Source organism: Coturnix japonica, chromosome 3 (genome assembly GCF_054131305.1).
Source record: "Coturnix japonica strain WE chromosome 3, WE-NBRP24, whole genome shotgun sequence".
NCBI classification, from domain to species: domain Eukaryota; kingdom Metazoa; phylum Chordata; class Aves; order Galliformes; family Phasianidae; genus Coturnix; species Coturnix japonica.
The window spans coordinates 85,801,561-85,820,834 of NC_140665.1; the positions used below are offsets into that span (position 1 = coordinate 85,801,561).

Below are 19,274 nucleotides of genomic sequence, written 5' to 3' on the forward strand. Positions count from 1 at the left end.
CTGCCTAATGCTCCATACCAGCATCCAAAGCTTCAATGTGATGTGAATCATAGAATCACAGAATCAAAAGGTTGGAAAGGAACTACAAGATCATCCAGTCCAACTGTCCTCGTATTACCATTGCTACCACAAGCCACTAAATCAGATCTCGTAGCTCCTCATCCAGACACCTCTTGAAAACTGACAGGGATGGCGACTCCACCACCTCCCTGGGCAGCCATTCCAGTGCTTGACCACTCTCTGAGAAAAAAAAAGTTTTTCCTTATGTCTAATCTTAATCTCCTCTGGTACAACTTGCAGCCATTTCCTTGGGTCCTGCTTGCTGCTTGGGAGAAGAGGCCAAAACCCTGCTCATCACAACCTCCCTTCAGGAAGTTATAGAGTGCAATGAGGTCTCCCCTGAGCCTCCTCTTCTCCAGACTAATTAATCCCAGCTCCCTCAGCCACTCCTCATAAGACTTGTGCTCCAGACACCTCACCCGTTTCATTGCCCTTCTCCGGATACATTCCAGGGCCTCAATGTCTTTCTTGTAAGTGACGTGCCCAAAATGTGGCAGATTTAGTGTCTACTCTGAGTTTACTGGGCAAAATAAATCTCTCTAGCAATGAAAATCCACATGTGGAGAACAAGTTGTGCTGCTAACAAATACCGTATGCACGCTAGAGTCCATTCTGACTTACAGCATCTACTGCTGCTGAACTCACCTAATGGCTGGTAGGCACATTTCTTTTTCCTGGGAACAACAGAGTTGTTGTCAGATTCTTTGCCTTTTTCTGTACTTTGCACTGTACATTCACAGAAACCACAGGTCACAATCTCTTTTTCAGCCCATTCCCCTCCCCTATTACCAATGTTAGTGCTATACAGAGAGAAAAGACAAATACAAATCCGTATAATGCTAAAAGCAGGGTCTCGGTTCTTTCTCAAGGTCACATTTTTCCTTGCCTTAGGAGCAGATGCTCATAGATTTGGGGAAGAGAGGATGACAATTTTAATCATCTCCCTTCTGTTTTCAAATCACTCACTGGCTTTGCATCGAACAGGAGTGGAAATCAGCTAGGTGGGCTTTCTATTCCCAAACTAGCCACCCTACTAGCAACTCCACCAGCCTGGCCAGGACCTCTGAGATTAGGGCTGTGCTTGTAAAGTAGGTGTTGTCAGGACCACATTGCCAGGCAATTTTTAAGTTCTCAAATCTGCTTGAAACAAAATGGCCATACCCAGTTTACCTACTGGGGGTAGCCTCTGGCCTATGCTATCCTTGTGGCACACCCTGTTGATTGAGATAGTGCTAGCTGGGCCAGGTCAAAACTGTTCCAGTGAGCACTGCAACAATTCAGTAAAAGCAATTCAATTAATGTGCCTGGTACTTTTTAGTATAATAGACTTAGACAACAATTCTAGGTGATGGGATTGTACTGCAGATTCATGGGGAAGTGTTCCTGGATTACCAGTGTTTAGCTGCACTGGAGAGGATCACTTCTCAGAGAAAAGGCACCCAACATCCCCTTGAATCATGCAGCAAAACAGGTTCTTCCTCATCTGCCCTCACAATTAACACACACTAGAAAATGCACCTGAAGGCTGCAGCAAGTGGAGACATGGGCAGAAAACACCAAGCCTTATAAATCCTTATGCAGATAATTAACCCTGCTCTCCTTGCAAGTGTGCTCTTTTTCAGCCCTTCCATATCCATTCCCATTCCCTTCTGCTTCACAACATCCTAATTTTATCCTTGGAGAGATAAGCCTGCACACTCATATTCCTTCAAGCAGACATTTAGAAGAAAGGAAAAATTTAACAAGGATGTACCTCAGTTCTGAAAATTTTCATTTTTCAGTTTCACAGAATCACAGACTGACTGAGGTACATAGACTCTCTGGATCCACCTGGCCCAACCCCTGCTCCAGCAGGGACACTCAGTGCAGGGTGCTCAGCATCATATGGCTTTTGAATATCCCCAGGGAAGAGATTTCACATTCGCTGGGCAACCTGTGCCAGTGCTCTGATGCCTGTACAGCACACAAGTTCTTCCTAATGTTCAAAAAGATCATCCTGTGTTTCAGTTTGTGCCTGCTGCCTCTTGTCCCAGTACTGGGCACAACTGAAAATAGAACAGCTCCTGTAGCTATCAGTTTCATTTATATGTATAAATACTACTTATGACTTGTGATTTCCATTTTAACACTTGCTGCTACCACCCAGTAGTCTTTATCATGTTAGAAAGCCTGTACTTAAAAATAGCACATGCAAGGAGAGTGGTCTGGGAAGTGTCTCCTCCTCACAGGTCCTAACTTTCTTCAAACATGATGGACCTCTGATGATACTGAGTGATCTGGATTGCCTTTAGGAGGCTGAAAAAAAACAAAAAACAAACAAAAAATAAATAAATAAATAAAACACCACCAAAAAAACAACAAACAGTTATTTAAAAACACATTCTATTAATTGATACTTTTGCTCTTTCATTCAGAAGTCAACATACTGGCAGTAGGAAAATACATTAAAGAAGTTAGAACACAATACAGTCTGATATTGTTTAGAAACTGAGAGTTTGCAAGAGATATTTGCTCTGAAAACTGAAGTTACACCAGGTTAAAGGTTCACAGGACAGGAAAAGAGTTCCTGGATAAAATCTAGTCTCCTGTTACCACAGGCAATTCTGTTAACATACTAAACAAGATCAACTTTTGAGTTAATTCATACTTCCTTCACCATCTACAGTATATGTTTCTAGAATCTGCCCTGTGGTGACAAATTTTCTTTTAATTCCCTTGACGTTCTTCACCTTGTCTAAATTTATTCATAACATTTAGAATTTCTTTCCAGTATTATCTAACAAAAGCACTTTTGCTCTTTTACCTTCCTATTACAAAATCTTTTTCTTTTCCTTTACCATCCCAGAATCCTTGAACCATCCTTGCAGAATACACATAATCAGAACTGTCAGATTTTACCAGTGCCTTATGCTAGTAATATTTCTTTACCTTTCCTGAACAGTGCCCATGATCACATTTATGTTTCTCAGATCTACAGCACAGTGATTGCTTCCAGTTATCCTACTACTGATGAATGCACCTTTCTCTCACTCTGTTTTCAGTAGTCCAAAACAGATAAAAGTGCCTATAGTTTAGGTCTCATCTGAGCTGAAATTGCAGTAAGAGAAAAATCACTTTGATAAGCTTATCTGAAACAGCATTACGTAGCAACTCCAGTAGCTAAGATTGCATGACTTTAAGTTTGACGGTGACTTGTTTACACTTGCACTCAAATTTACCAAATTTCTAACATTCAAAATGACATTTGCTACCTCTGCTTTTTGCCTGAGGCATTTCTGTGTTACTTGAGTGAAAACAGTTCAGCAATTTTTTAGTATGGTAAGGAAAATGAATATTATGTTCGTGTTATTTATATGCTTTAGAATAAATTTATTACCTGTAGCTTGCAATAAACTTCTGATATTTGACCAAAAAAATAATAAATAAAACAACAACAACAACAAAAAACACTCCAGGTGTACATATGTGTAAACTATGCAGTATTCTTTATTTTTCTTTTTAGATCCAGATATTCTAAAATTTTTTTGGTTCAAGATGTGTGTCTACAAAAAAAAAATTACTGAAGAGGGGAGGAATCCATTAAAAAAATTATTTGACTATGATTACAGGATAAAAAAGGAACTTCACCTCATTCAGCTGATCTTAACAACTGAAAGACTGGCAGAGAGGCTATGAAGTGCCTTGAGACTATCGTAGAGGAAAGCAGTATAATGAACAGTAGTAAGATTTCATGTACTCTTAGGAGTCTGCTGTTATGTTTGTTCTCATTGGAGCTTCCAAACAGATATTAATTGTGTATTTATTTGTCTCCTTTTTCACAGTCAGAAGACTAGAAAGTGGTAATTCCATCTGCATTTTGTGAGCTTTAAGTAAAGACAAAAGACATGCTTTGAAAATTCAGCTTGAACCATGTTTCTATAGACTCTAGCTTGGAAAAATCACTTAATTCTGTGTCTTCGTTGACAGATGGAATAGGCTGATCTGTCAGCCTAGATCTCTCTGGGATATCATGTAGCATCAAATTCCATTTCTTTAGCCCTTTCTTTTATACATTCTTTCATCACAGTTTGACACCATAACCTTTGACTGGAGAAAGAAAGAAAACAAATGAAAAGAAGTAATTCTTTTTCTTAAGTTCAGTTACTAGCCTCACATACAGATTTCCTTTTTAGGTTCCTATGCTTTAAACCTCCTCTGCTTTCCCAAAACAGGTCATATATAAGCACAGAGGGCAGGATACAAAATAATTTTCTCCACTTCCTTTTATTTTTTTTTCTTGTGCAGCTTTTATGATTTGCAGACTATTCAAGTGCAATAGTTTCTTGGATCAAACTGAGCTGAAAAAACATTAGCAATGACCTAAAGGAACATAAATAAAAAAATAAAGTGATGTGTTTTTTATTCACTCTTTGGCGTTCTTGTTTTCTTTTCCAATGCAGATCCAACCTTCTCAACGAAGAAGACACTGAGTTTTCAGGTCACTTAAGTAATTTCACCCGTGGACTGTGAGCATTAGTTCTACAAAATGTATTTGAAACCCAGTAGAAAACACAAACTAAAAGATCAACTACTTACAAGCACTAATAAATTTTCAATTTGAATTTTGCTGTAAAGAAAATACAGATTTCAACTCATAGACATCAAGTCAGCACCTATTTAAATAAGTCTTCAAGACAACCACATTCTCAGAAAACCTGCTCAAGACTGCAGTAATAGGAGAGAAGTAACACAAGGAGCTCCAGATGCAAGGGCAGTGCTGATGAGGAGGGAGCGTGATTTTTAAAGGAGACATTTCCCAGCTAACGTCTTTACATTACCTATACATCATCTCTAGTACTTATGAAAGATAGGGATTTACAGACAATTTACAGGTCACCCACTGAAAGTATGGTAGTGATTATCTGTCACCGCTCCTCAAGCGATGAACCTTACAAAGTCTGATTTTCACTTTCATCACTTTAATCTCAAGCATGTCTTTGATCTGTGTAAACAGACATTGTGTTGGTATTGTAATTCTTATTTAAATAAAGTGAAAAATGATAATTCCACATATGGCAAAGCAAAGTTAGTGATCTCATTGTCCCACTGTGTTGAAAGCATATTTGTTTATCAGTATGAAGCAGCTTCTTATCTCTTTTCCAAGCCCAAGGCAAAGTTAACATTTAATTAGAAAGCTCAGCTTCTAAACTTATTGATATTGTTTCCTCACAGTGATCTCCCTGCTCATTGACAAACACTCAAACAGGAAAATTTTCTAAAAGCTTGTATCCTACTGATGTAGGAAAAATGCTAATGAGATCACTGATTGCTTTTTCTTATGTAAACTGTTTTATTTCAATGCCTTTATTCTATTTGGAGAGCCATTGATCAAATGTGGGTTGATCATTTAACCTAATAAGCTAGCCACTAGCATTTTAATCCTATGAATGCATATACAAATGGTTAATTATGAGTTGAATGGAAGATTTTTTTACATAAATATTTCCTTCTAATTGTTGGGGAGGGGAGAGGAAAGTGAAGGTGGAGGAAGAGATTCTCAGAGTTTATATTTAGTACTGCCTATGGTTCGTGCTCTTTTTAAAGGAATGTGCCTTATTGTGTTTTTATGTACTACTTCCAGCGCTCCATTGAATTTGAGGCTTCGGGAATCATCAAATCATCTAGGTTTATTTCCTGGATATCTCAGGATTTTTATCTCAGGACATTTATTTTCTTACAGAAACTTTTATTAGTAAAGAAAAACAAACAGAAAAACACAACCATCTTCTTTGTGGAAAAAATCTTTAATCCTCAGAAGCTGGGACAGTTGGACTGTTGTATAACTCAAGCAAAGAAGTAGCAAAGTTCAGGGTACAGCAGAAGGACGTTAGGGCCCCAAAATAACAGACAACTTAACAGTATATGCCTTGATAATTCTAAAGGTGCTTTCTACTTTGTGTTGCCAAGGAGGGGGGAAAAAAAAAAAAAAAAAAGGAGGAACTCTAGAGCCCTGTGAATTTGAGGATATATTTCTTACTGGCTCCAATATTTACAGTTGGTCAGGCTGCATTTTTCTAAAGATGAATGATTGGTTTATTCTCCAGACAGAAGACTCAGTCCACCTAAGGGCACTGCACAACAGTGTCTTTGATACTTCTGAGGTGAGAGGCAGGAAAATAAAATCAAAAATATAAACAAAACACTTGCATAGTTGTGCCTAGAGGAAAATATTCCTTCCAAGCCCTGAAGAAAATATTGGCACCGGGGTTTTCCTATCCATTTTGCCCTAGTGCTGAACTGAACTTATTTGGGCAATATGAATGCTCTCAGAAAATGAATTATTTTTTGTCTTATAGCTATCCAAGCTTATTTATTTTTCCTTGTACAATGGTGAGTCCATCATTTCCTTGATCTTTAATTCCCCTCACTACAGGTTAAATTCATCTTACCTGGAGGCTGATTTTCTATAAACTTAACATCCAGTTATTTATTCCTGTTTTGATTTTTTTAAAGTTTATTTTTTCTTTTTTAAGGAAAGTTAGAATGGTTCCACCCAGCAGAGTCATTTATGTGTGAAATTTTCTTTCAGCCTGCTTTTCAGTAAGTTCAATAGTTGGAGCACCTTAAGTCCCACAGTCCCACATTGTTTTCCAATTCATAGATCATTTTGAGTGTCCTCCTTCAAACTGTCTTTGTACATCCCTTCATATTACAGAGTCAGATGCAGTTGTTTATCATTTCAGCTTTCTCAGTGATGCAGCCAGAGGCAAGCTCATGACCCTATGTCACGGGTTACTTAGATTTACCTATGCCCGTGACAGGGGAAGCCACCCCACGCCCCCCCCCCGGGGCCTGGAAAGGAGGGGGAAAAGGGGAGTGGGATAAAACAGCGACAATCTAAGGAGGAAAAACTTATTTTACTAAATATGATATCGAAATACAAGATAACACAATATAATATAATTAAGGCTAACAAAATCGAACGAAACAGAGAGAGAGAGAGTCTCCGAAAACCGAGAGGCCTACTGTGAACTCTAGGCGACACGGCTGGAACGCTTCCCACCCTCCGAGAAGTTCGAGAGAAGAAGGAGGGCACTCCAGCCTGGGAACGAGATTATATAGAGTCCTGGTCCCGTGACTTATTGTTACTCCTGTTGTTCTCTGGGATATGTAGTCTTCTTCTGTGGACTGCACATTCAACAGAAGTATCCATACTTGACATGATGTTATGATGTGGAATACTGATAGCAAAATTACAAAATTACAAAACCATGACATTCCACCCCTTATTCTACATTATTACATCATGGTTAATATATACATATATATACACATATATACACATATGTAAAATTGTGATAGCTAAATAGTAGAATTGCATGTAACATAACTAAATGTACAACTATAATAACTAAAATACACTACACATGCAAACATATATATATATAGATAGATATATAAAATTATTGACTGCACTCCCCCAGCATCAAATTCCCTTGTGGCACACATTGAACATCCCCATCCCTCTGCATTACCCACCAAGTGCACCCAGGTCCCTGGGCAAAGACAGTTCCACGGATAGGTTTGCCCTTTCCAGAAGCTGGAAGGACCCAAACAGCTTTTACCTCTGCAAACTGACTTGATTCTCCCTTACCTTCGGTGGCCTCTGCAACCTGTCGTGTGGGGCTCCACACAGCAGCTTTCCATTTGCGATGCTTCCCTACAATGCGACATGATCCATCTGTGAATAGGGCATATTTCTTTTCATTTTCTGGTAATTCGTTGTATGGTGGGGCCTCTTTAGCACGTGATACCTCTTCTGCTGGTGATGTTCCAAACCTTTTATCTTCAGGCCAGTCCATGATTACCTCTAGGATTCCTGGACGATTGAGGTTTCCCATTCGCGCTCGCTGTGTAATCAGCGTAATCCACTTGCTCCAGGTGACATCGGTAGCATGATGAGTGGAGGGAACCTGTCCTTTGAACATCCAGTTCAGCACTGGCAGTCGAGGTGCCAAAAGGAGCTGTGTTTCAGTCCCAACTACTTCGGAAGCAGCCCGAACCCCCTCATACGCGGCTAAGATCTCCTTCTCAGTTGGAGTGTAGCACTCTTCAGACCCCTTATATGATCGACTCCAGAATCCCAGGGGTCGGCCTCGGGTCTCTCCTGAGGCTCTTTGCCACAAACTCCAAGTGGGGCCTTTCTCTCCAGCAGCAGTATAGAGGATGTTCTTTACATCCTGTCCAGTCCGTACTGGCCCCAGAGCTACAGCTCGGGCTATTTCTTGTTTAATCTGTTCGAAAGCCTGCTGCTGCTCAGGGCCCCATGCAAAATCATTCTTCTTCCGCGTCACCTGATAAAGGGGGCTTACAATGAGGCTGTAGTTTGGAATGTGCATCCTCCAAAAGCCCACTGCACCCAGGAAAGATTGTGTCTCTTTCTTGCTAGTTGGTGGAGACATGGCAGTGATTTTGTCGATCACATCTGTTGGGATGTGACGACGTCCATCCTGCCACTTTATACCTAAGAACTGAATTTCCTGAGCAGGTCCTTTTACTTTGCTTCGCTTAATAGCAAAGCCGGCTTGTAGAAGAATTTGGATGATCTGCTCTCCTTTTGTGAAAACCTCTTCTGCTGTATCACCCCACACAACAATGTCATCAATGTACTGCAGGTGTTCAGGAGCACCACCCTGTTCCAGTACAGTTTGGACCAACCCGTGGCAAATGGTTGGGCTGTGTTTCCACCCCTGGGGCAAACGGTTCCAAGTATACTGAATGCCCCTCCAGGTGAAGGCAAACTGTGGCTTACATTCTGCAGCCAAAGGAATAGAGAAGAAGGCATTGGCAATGTCAATGGTGGCATACCATTTGGCTGCTTTTGACTCCAGCTCGTACTGGAGTTCCAACATGTCCGGCACAGCAGCGCTCAATGGGGGTGTGACCTCATTCAGGCCACGGTAGTCTACTGTCAGCCTCCATTCTCCACTGGCTTTACGCACTGGCCATATGGGACTGTTAAAAGGTGAGTGAGTTTTACTGATCACTCCCTGATTCTCCAACTGGCGAATCAAATCATGAATGGGGAGCAAGGAATCCCTGTTGGTGCGATACTGCCGTCTGTGCACTGTCTTTGTAGCAATCGGTACCTGCTGCTCTTTTACTCGTAGCAGCCCCACAACAGACGGGTCCTCTGACAGGCCAGGCAAAACAGACAGCTGCTTAATGTTGTCCATATCTACAGCAGCTATCCCAAAGGCCCATCGATACCCCTTAGGATCCTTGAAATGCCCCCTTCTGAGGTAATCAATACCCAGTATACATGGAGCCCCTGGGCCAGTCACAATAGGATGTTTTTGCCAGTCTTTGCCGGTGAGGCTTATTTCAGCCTCCAGCACAGTCAATTCTTGAGAGCCCCCAGTCACTCCAGAAATATGGATTGATTCTGTCCCTTCATGACTGGAGGGCATTAGGGTGCACTGTGCACCGGTATCCACCAGTGCCTTATATTTCTGTGGTTCTGATGTGCCAGGCCATCGAATCCACACAGTCCAATAAACTCTATTATCCCTTTCCCTCCCCTGACTGAGGGCAGGGCCCCTCTATTGGTTACCTGTGATGACTGGAGCAACTCCACTGGTGGTTGGTATGTCTAGTAGTTCTTTCACCCGTGCTCGTAGTGCAGACGTGGGCTGATCATGCCACTTCCTCATGTCTTCTCCACGGTCACGTAGGTAGCGCCACATGGAAACACGCGGTGCAATCGTACTGTTGTTCTTTGCTCGAGCCGGGAAGCGTGTGCGTTTAACAGCTGAGACCTTTGATGATGCAGGTGAGGAGTAGGACTGGACTAGTTTGATCAGATCCTTCATTAGACCTGGTGGCCCGTACGAGGATTGACCTTCATCAGTTGTTTCTGATACTATTACGGGATCATTACGATTAGTTGATGGAAACAATTTCTTGCACATTTCATCTACTCGGTTTTCTAGCCGTGAGATGGCAGAAACTGCGGCATGCAGTTGAGGGAGCTGCTGATCGGTGGTTTGAAGCATTATAATCAGCTCAACAACTCGGGGCCATCTGTCCACGAACCCTTTAGAACCTGATACCAATGACTGTGCAATTCTCTCTGGTGCTGTACTTGTGATTTTCTGCCACATGTCAGGATCGGCCCTCACTCTCTCAGGGTCAAGTTCGCTTGGATCAGGGCTGTACAACATTTTCGCCATGGCCAATTCCCTCAGGCGCTGAATACCTTTTTGGACGGTATTCCAACTATCAAATTTAGGCTTCAAAGCATCCTTATAGGGGTACCTTTCTCTCACGGCTTCTAACAGCCGCAACCAGAGAGTAGCAGCTCCATCCGAACATCTGCTAATCCCTCTGTCGATACCTGCATCTTGGGCAATGCTTCCTAGTTGGCGAGCTTCATTACCATCTAGAGACAAGCTGTTGGCCCCGTTGTCCCAGCAGCGAAGCAACCAAGCAAGGATACCTTCATCTTGACGCCGTGTGAACTCCTTTCTTGAGCCTTGGATTTCAGTCAGCTTCAGAGGTCGACAATAGGTGATTTCCTCCTCATCATCAGTCTCTTCTTCATGCCTCTTGGTTTTTGCCTTTGCTTTTTTCGGTACTGCTCCATGCCCGGCACCTGGGTCTTCTGCAGCCCCCCCCTGTGCTTCTCCTTCTTTTCGTTCTAGACGCGTGGACACCCGTTTCCATTTCTTGCCTTCCACAGGGGCAACTGATATTGCTACTGATGCCTCCTGTGACTGATCAGAATTAACTTGGGCTTGAATCTCAGATCGGAAACTCTCTCTCTCCAGAATAGTATGATACAAAGCACGGTATGCATAAGCCAAACCCCACATAAGGTTTACCTCCTTAGATCTCTGACCCAAATACTCACTGAATTTCTTAGGGTCCCTTAGGTGTTCAAGAGTGAAATCCCATGACACTGCGGGTCCCCATGCTTCTAAGACTTTTCCTAAACCTTTCCATATTCCCTGCCAGTCATCATTCTCTGGTTCTGGAGGAGACTTCCGCATAGAACGAATGCATAGGAACATATATGCGTGCATTGATAGTGATAACATGAATGCAAGTATGAACCCTATCTCAGTTATTGAAAAGCGTGTGGAAATCTGAGAGTACAACCTAAATAAAAAGGGTTTTTTTAGCCTGTACAATGAATTAAACATGGTGGTGTTTGTAAAATTGCCTGTTCCATCTGGGATGCAAGTATTTGTAAAATTGCCTGTTCCATCTGGGATGCAAGTGTTTGTAAGATTCACAATTCCATCTGAGGTGTAGATGCCAAAATTCTGACCATACCACATCTCGTAAAAGTACCAGGCAGGTGTCTCCATCAGTATCCACCTTATTAGGCTATATATCTGCACAATTCCACAACACCAAATTATGGTGTTAATAGTTGACCAATACTTTAAGAAGATCATAATTGCTTTCAATCCCTTAAACAGAGCAACTGGGATGAAGAGTGGATTCATAGCTGGCAGGCTCTGTAAAAGTCAGAGCTAGCTAGCTTTGCTCTAAGGGAGAAAGAAATCCCTTTGTTTTCTACACAAAAGTTAGATAGCAATGCTGAGAATGTGCAGCAGCCCTTAATGTTGACAATTTGTCTGGTATTTCAAGGTCACGTTCTCCGTGAGCAGCTACGGAAAGATAACACTCCCAACACTCCCGTAACGAAGCTCTTTAAGAGCAAAGAGAGAGTTGTTCTAAAAGCTAAAAAGCTCTATGCCCGCATTCTCCACCAAAAATCTGTCACGGGTTACTTAGATTTACCTATGCCCGTGACAGGGGAAGCCACCCCACGCCCCCCCCCCGGGGCCTGGAAAGGAGGGGGAAAAGGGGAGTGGGATAAAACAGCGACAATCTAAGGAGGAAAAACTTATTTTACTAAATATGATATCGAAATACAAGATAACACAATATAATATAATTAAGGCTAACAAAATCGAACGAAACAGAGAGAGAGAGAGTCTCCGAAAACCGAGAGGCCTACTGTGAACTCTAGGCGACACGGCTGGAACGCTTCCCACCCTCCGAGAAGTTCGAGAGAAGAAGGAGGGCACTCCAGCCTGGGAACGAGATTATATAGAGTCCTGGTCCCGTGACTTATTGTTACTCCTGTTGTTCTCTGGGATATGTAGTCTTCTTCTGTGGACTGCACATTCAACAGAAGTATCCATACTTGACATGATGTTATGATGTGGAATACTGATAGCAAAATTACAAAATTACAAAACCATGACACCCTATTTCTACTCTTTACCTATATAAGAATCATATTAGCCCTTCTTGCCCCCATCATTACACTGTGGAGGACGTGGAGAGCTGGCTGTTCCTGGAATCCTGAAGTCCTATTTTCCATGATTTGTGTTCTCCTCTTATAGGTGGCATTTTTTCAAAGTATTTTTTGTTGGCATCTGACCACTCAACTTAGCAATACATATTCCTGTATGAGAATATGCAGTCCTAATTATTTGTTCTCCTGTCAATCATCACGTTATGGCTAATTTTTCAGTTGCTTTGTTCTCACCATCATCAAGAAAATTGCTATATAAATAAGTACTGAGCAAGTAGTCCAAATAGACAGTTCTATAATTTGGAACAAATAGCAAGTAAATTTTGACATTTGTGGTAGACTTGCCTTTAATTAGTCTGATACATTTCCTGTTAATTCTATAGGTCAAATTTTTAATTAATACATCACTGGGTATCATATAACACCACAAAATTTTCAGTATAAATATGTATAATCCATCCAAAAGCAGTTCTTACTGTGTGGCTATAATTATATTTTTAGACACTAAAATTCCTCAGTAAGCTCTAAATCCCAATCATTTTACTGAAGATTAATGTCCAGAAACTGGTCCTCAGCTTAAATTCTTTTAACTCTAGAAATGGCAGTCACAGCTATCCATTTCTACTAAAGTTCCAATATTACTCAAATCAGTATTTTAATTAATTACCTAAAGAAATTTCCTTAAATAGAGCCCCTAATGTTCTCACGTATAATATTTATTCCTGTTTATATCTTGAAATTGAACTGATGCCATATTTTAGTTTTTATAAAAAATTTAACATCTCTTCTACTGAAAACATTTATGAGATGCTTCTTTTTAATTCATTTTAGTACAAAACATTCCAAATTATTAAATGGACAAATATTTCTGCATTTCTACTTATATTTTTTTATTGCCACCAACAGAAAATATGTTTTTAAAATGTTTATTCCTAAAGTGTATCTAAATCCACATAATTAATACTCAAGGATCACCTTGCTGATGTAAAAAGGAAGCATCCAGGATGGCAAAGAAGGGAAATGAACCAAGGGAGATTATAGAGATGCTGTATGATTCTGCAGGCTCTGTTAGAACAAAGAAAGCTCACCTGAACAAATAAAATGCAAAAAATATATGTGCATGGGACCTGACAGATTGCATCCACTTGTTCTGACCAACAAGGCTAATGTCACTGCAAGGCCATACTGAATTACCTTTGAAAATTTATGGCAACCAGGAGATGTTCCCAAAGACTGGATGAGAGCCCTGAGAGGTTGTGGGTGTCCAATCCCTGGAGGTGCTTAAGGCCAGGTTGGATGGGGCCCTGGGCAATCCGATGTAGTACCAGATTTAGCATCTGACAGCTCTGCCTGTGGCAGGAGGGTTGGAACTTGAATGATCCTTGAAAACCCTGCCAACCCGAGCCATGATTCTATGATGATAACCTGCTCTGGATGAGTGTGCTTGAGCAGGGGGGTTGGACCAGATGATCTCCAGAGCTGCCTTCCAATCTCAACTGTTCTGTGATTCTGTGATTCCATAAACATGTCAAACTACCATTTTTCTTCTGTTCAATGTTAATGTTCCATTGGAACTTTCAGCTTTTCTTTTCAGCCACTGACAATAAGAACACATAATTCATTTGTGTTGCTAACTGCTCTAATTTTTTTAGAATCTGATACATTTATATGTACTGCATCCCGTAACAGGAGGAGGGGCCTGACAGTAGATGGCTGCAACATACAAGACTGAAGTGATGAAAAGAATATTTTCTTTAAAAACTAGAGATTGCTGATTGCAATTACTTTTAAGGTTTCCACTGATAATAACTAGGCTGGAGAAAAGGCTAGAGGAAAAGATGTGATTAGAAATGATGCAGTAAGAAAGAGGTGTAGTTTTTACATTTTTTTATCTGAAAAATAAACAGTGGTGGAGCACTCAATGTGCCTACAATCTGAACCAGCCTCTTCAAGTTATACCTTAATTTGTGGCTGTTTGTTTATTTTTATTTTTGTTGTTGATTATGTTGTTGTTTAATTGGTTGGTTGTTTTGAGCACTGGCTCCTTTTCTTCAAAAAACACAATTTCAAGAGACGGTTTTGTTGAAATTCAGCTAAGTAGATAGTCCTGGGCTATAAAAAGAAGAAAACGCTAAACTTGAAGTCAGCTACTTATCACTTAATGCTCAAGTACTTAGAGTTTAAGGAGCAGGACTAAAGGACATGGAGACAAAGCTTTGTTTCCAATCATGACCTTCCTTCTAGCTCCATTAGCTGCAGGCGTGGATCAAGTTCAGAAATTCTTACAAGGGATTGCCAGTGGAGCTTAAAAGTAAAGTTGAGTTCAAAAATGAGTGTACATTGAAGATTCACTACTTCTCAAGAACCTTCTGAAGAGATTATTTGAAGTACGGTCTATATGAATGGAAAAATTACCTTTCTTTGTTTTGCAGTGCATTTACAGGGAAGCTGTTGCTGCCATTCTTTATTTGTGTTTCATTGGTTTCCTGAAACATAATAATCATAGTCCTCAATTTTACACAATGTTCCTAAAGGACATTCATTTTACTGCAAAAACAGAGAGGTCTCATACATCCTCAGATATACTGTGTTCATGAATGTAAAGACTCTAATAAAGCATCTCCTTCAAGCCTTATGGACAGCTGCTGATTCAGAAGCAAATTCAGTAAAACAGATAGGCAACTCAAGAAAGTGGCGATAACAATAACAAACACCCCATAAGAAATGAGAACATCTGGTCATCTCAAGATGTGCAGTAAAATCTATAGTACTTAAAGCCTAGCTCCCATTGTCTTCTGAATATTTTATCGTAAACATACAAACTTACTCAGCTCTATGTGTAATTAACGTCAAAGACAGTATTTCACAGGCCTTTATCACAAGGCAAAAATATAATAGCAAGATAGTGCATTAAGAGTGTAATATATAACTAAAGTGTAAACTAAAAGTGCCACAAGTTCAACTGAGGAATTTTTTTTTTTTTATAGTCAAAGACATCCAACACTCTAAAGAATCCTAAAAAGACAGAAGTACGTTCTTTACCCAAAAGGCTCTTATAAAAACAATACATTCTACCATAAAAATAACACTGCATGATGTAGTTAAAAGCAGACAAACCAAAATGTGAAACATCTTCACATGATTCTTATGAGTTATACATGTCACATTTCATACAAGTCTTGTGAGAAGCAGCTGAGGGAACTGGGATTATTTAGTCTGCAGAAGAGGAGGCTTATCTATCTCTATAACTACTTGAAGGAAGCTTGTGGTGAGGTGGGGATCAGCCTCTTCTCCCATCTAACTAGTGATAGAACTAGAAGGAATGACCACATATTGTTCCAGGGGAGATTCATTTTGAATGTTAGGGAAGAGTTCTTCTCTAAAGAGTGGTCAGACACTGGAACAGGCTGACCAGGGAGGTGATGGAGTCACCATCACTGGAAGTATTCAAGAAATGTTTAGATGTTGTACTGAGGGACGTGGCTTAATGGGAAGCATTGGTGATAGATCAGCGTTTGGATAGGTGATTTTAGAGGTCTTTTTCAACCTTGGTGATTCTATGATTCTATGTTAGAAAGAATGTTACAGTACTATGCAGTTCTGTTGTTTCCTGCTTCCCTTCTCCTGGGGGTAGGAGGTGTATGTCAAGTCCTAATGTTAAATAAATAAATAAATAAATATTTGTTTCAACAGACACTCTATAAGTAGCAAATAGCATGCATTTTCTGTGTACATGAATATAGCTGCTTAGACTGAACAAATATTGAGAACTTATAAAATTCTGAACTAGCTGATCCATATAAAATAAGGACATACAAGATAAGTAAAAACAATTTCTGCTGGTCCTGTCTAAGGTTGGTCAGAGGATTAAGAGCAGATGAGATGTGATAGAATGAAACTCAGATATCATTCATAGCACATACAGCATCTGTGTACTAACATACTCCATCTCTCATTTGAGTAAATTATCCTTCATTTAGCTATGTGTTATGCTGCCAAGTTGATTCCATGCAGTTTGTTTTATCTCTACTTAATCCTGCAATTTAGCTGTTCCACAGAAGCAAACTATGAATGAAGTCTTTAAAGGCACATATTTAGGAAAGAAATTGCATGCTCTAGTGGTAGAAACAATCTGTTTCCACTGTTTGCCACTGTTTGTTCAGCAATGAATGAACAAGCAGAACTGAAGAATCAGGGAGAAAAAAAAAAAAAAAAAAAAAAAAGAGAGAGGAAGTGGCACTCATCAGTTCATGACTGCAAGAGAAGACAAATATAGGAAAGAGCATTCTGGAAGGCTCAAACCATATGTCAGAGGTTATTTCTAGGTGCTAGATATAATAAGCAAACTGTACAGGTAGTTTATTTTTGTGTCTGGACCAGTACATCATTTCTGAGATCAAAATTAAAGAGTAGTTGTCATATAATCCTTATGGCAGCCCTCCTGTTTTGTGATTGTACTACAGATTGATCATGAACCGATTTGTTTGATGACAGACTCCCACACAGCAACCACAGTGAGTACTGGCCTCAGGCTGTAGAGTAACTGGATCATAAAACTGAAGTGCTGTGAAGATTAAATCAGAACCTGTAGAGCACAACAATGAGATTGGAGAAAGGGAAAGTTATGGAACACATTTGGACCACAGGAAACTGAACAGTCCTCCACAGAAAGGCTCAAAAACAGCAGATTTGTGTTTGGGGAGTGGAACTTTTCTGGAAATCTTTCTGATTCTGTGAAGGATAAGCTAAAGGTGCAAGAATATGCAGGAAGCATTAATATATAAGCATACAGATACACAGGAAATGTTCCTATTTCATAAATTAAAACTCAAAGTAAATCAGTACTCTGTGAATACACCTGAAAATCATGTGATTTTTGTATAATGGCATAAAATCTTGTGGAAAACAGGAGGTATTCAGCTACAGTGAGAGATCACAGCTCTAGGAGAAAGGAAAATGCAGGGTTAGAATCAGTATTGAAAATGATACTGAAATCCTCCTCATTCATATCTTCTTTCAAAAACTCTTTAAAATTTTCCCTTGCCGCAATGGCTACAGGAATGTAGATCATATGGCAGCTTCTGTCACACAGAGTAAACACATTTTCTCATTGTCTTCTACACACCTTATTCCTCTGCTGATTCTGAACTACCAGTTCTACAGGGTAAGTACAATTATACTGTGCCATATTTGCAGAAAGCTCCCGTTTCATGCATTTCATTCCTTTATGTTACAAAATAAATATAACAGAGTACAAAACTGTTATTGTTTTATTATTATTATTATTGTTATACATAACATTGCAAAGATCTTACATAAGAAAGATTTTAAAATGTTATACATTGCTATTCTTTATTGTCAACATATGCCTGTATTTCCTATATACCTAGAAATAAACAAACTAGCACTTGGTATCGTTGTAATTAAACTCTGGTTTACTACTGCCTACTTTTATCGTGGAAATAGGTTTATCATTCTTTGTATCAGAATCTAACCCATATTTTAACAACTGAGATGGAACCCGGATTCTTGTAGACTTCCTTTACTTCTAACTAGAGGGCAATTTCCTCTGAGCAATAAAGATGCAGAAAACCTACCTAATCAGCTTGAAAAAAGTGAACTCCAGCAATTAATTGCTCAAGGCACATCAATTCAGACAACAAAAATACACAATCCAATAAAGAAGAGAGAAATTATCTCTCTTTTAAAGACAAGTGTTCCACTTCACTAAATATTTTTTCCAATAAATAAATAAAATAAAATAAGATAAAATAAAATAAATAAAATTAAAAAGAGCAACTTTGTATTCATATCTGAATAGGGCAATTGAAAAATGCTGATATAATTTTTTTTCTTCAGTTTAAACATCTGTAATGAAGAATTCAAATAATTGTATTTATCCTGTAGGAATAAAGAAGTTTGAATGTAAGTTATAGTAAACTCCTTTAAACTTTTAATATCTTTTGAATGTGTTATTAACTACATGATTCCAAGACTGGAAAGGAAAATAAATTGGATCCAGTTTTATTTTTACTATTTTTTGTGTGATCAGTTGTCAACCAAAGTTTTTCATAATATAGAGTACTCTTTTAATTGGTCCTTCAACCAGCAAAATGTAATTAATTGTATATACTTATTTCTGCATCTGTGGAATTTATAGCTGTGATAGAAATGCATGTCATGACTTCAGTCTTTTGAACATTTCTGAATCCCTAGCAACAACAAGATACAAAAGTGCTGATGTTTTGTTCATAGTAATGTCCCTCGCACATTTCTAGTCACTGAATATATTATCCACACACAGAGAATTACACACCATGGCTGAGACTGGAAGGGATCTCTGGAGGTCTCATGTACATGCAAGGTCATCAGCAAGCTAGTCACTCTAGATCATTTCATGATGGTTTTTCAATATCCTGAGGAAGCATGAACTCCATAACCTTCCAGGACAACCTGTGCCTAGTTCAAGCTTATAATCAGGCTTTTTCAATAAGTGTTGATACATACTCATGTCTTATAATGTAACAAATCCATGCTCAGAAGTCTACTAGGAGATGGAAGATATTAGTCAAGAGATCCCAGAATCTCCAAGGTAGTGGGACAACTCATGTGTTTCCTCTTATCTCAACCCCAGACACTGACAACTATACTGTCCAGGACATGTCACCTTCCTTCTCCAGAGAAGTGGTCATTAGCTCATTTCATCTGAAGACTGTAGGTTAGACATCTACACAAGAGACAGACCCTTGAAGTATCTACTGAGGTCAAACTAAAGAAGTCAATGTTTTTTTCTAGGGCTTTGGTTTGTTTTTTGTTTTATGTGAATCTTATTTGAATCCTCTGCAAGCAATGCAAAGAATTATTGATTAGCAAATCACAGTAAAATAATACTTGTAGAATG

General features: G+C 39.5%; 1 protein-coding gene across 1 annotated transcript; it reads right to left on the reverse strand.

The window, feature by feature from the left end:
* Positions 1–9,541: 9,541 nt before the first annotated feature.
* Positions 9,542–17,561, reverse strand: LOC146761544 (uncharacterized). The gene is made up of 3 exons (XM_085542616.1): positions 17,499–17,561; positions 12,071–12,340; positions 9,542–10,814 (listed from the first exon to the last, which is right to left on the reverse strand). Exons 1-3 carry the CDS (start codon positions 17,559–17,561, stop codon positions 9,642–9,644), a joined length of 1,506 nt encoding a protein of 501 aa, XP_085398742.1. The 3' UTR covers positions 9,542–9,641.
* Positions 17,562–19,274: the final 1,713 nt, after the last annotated feature.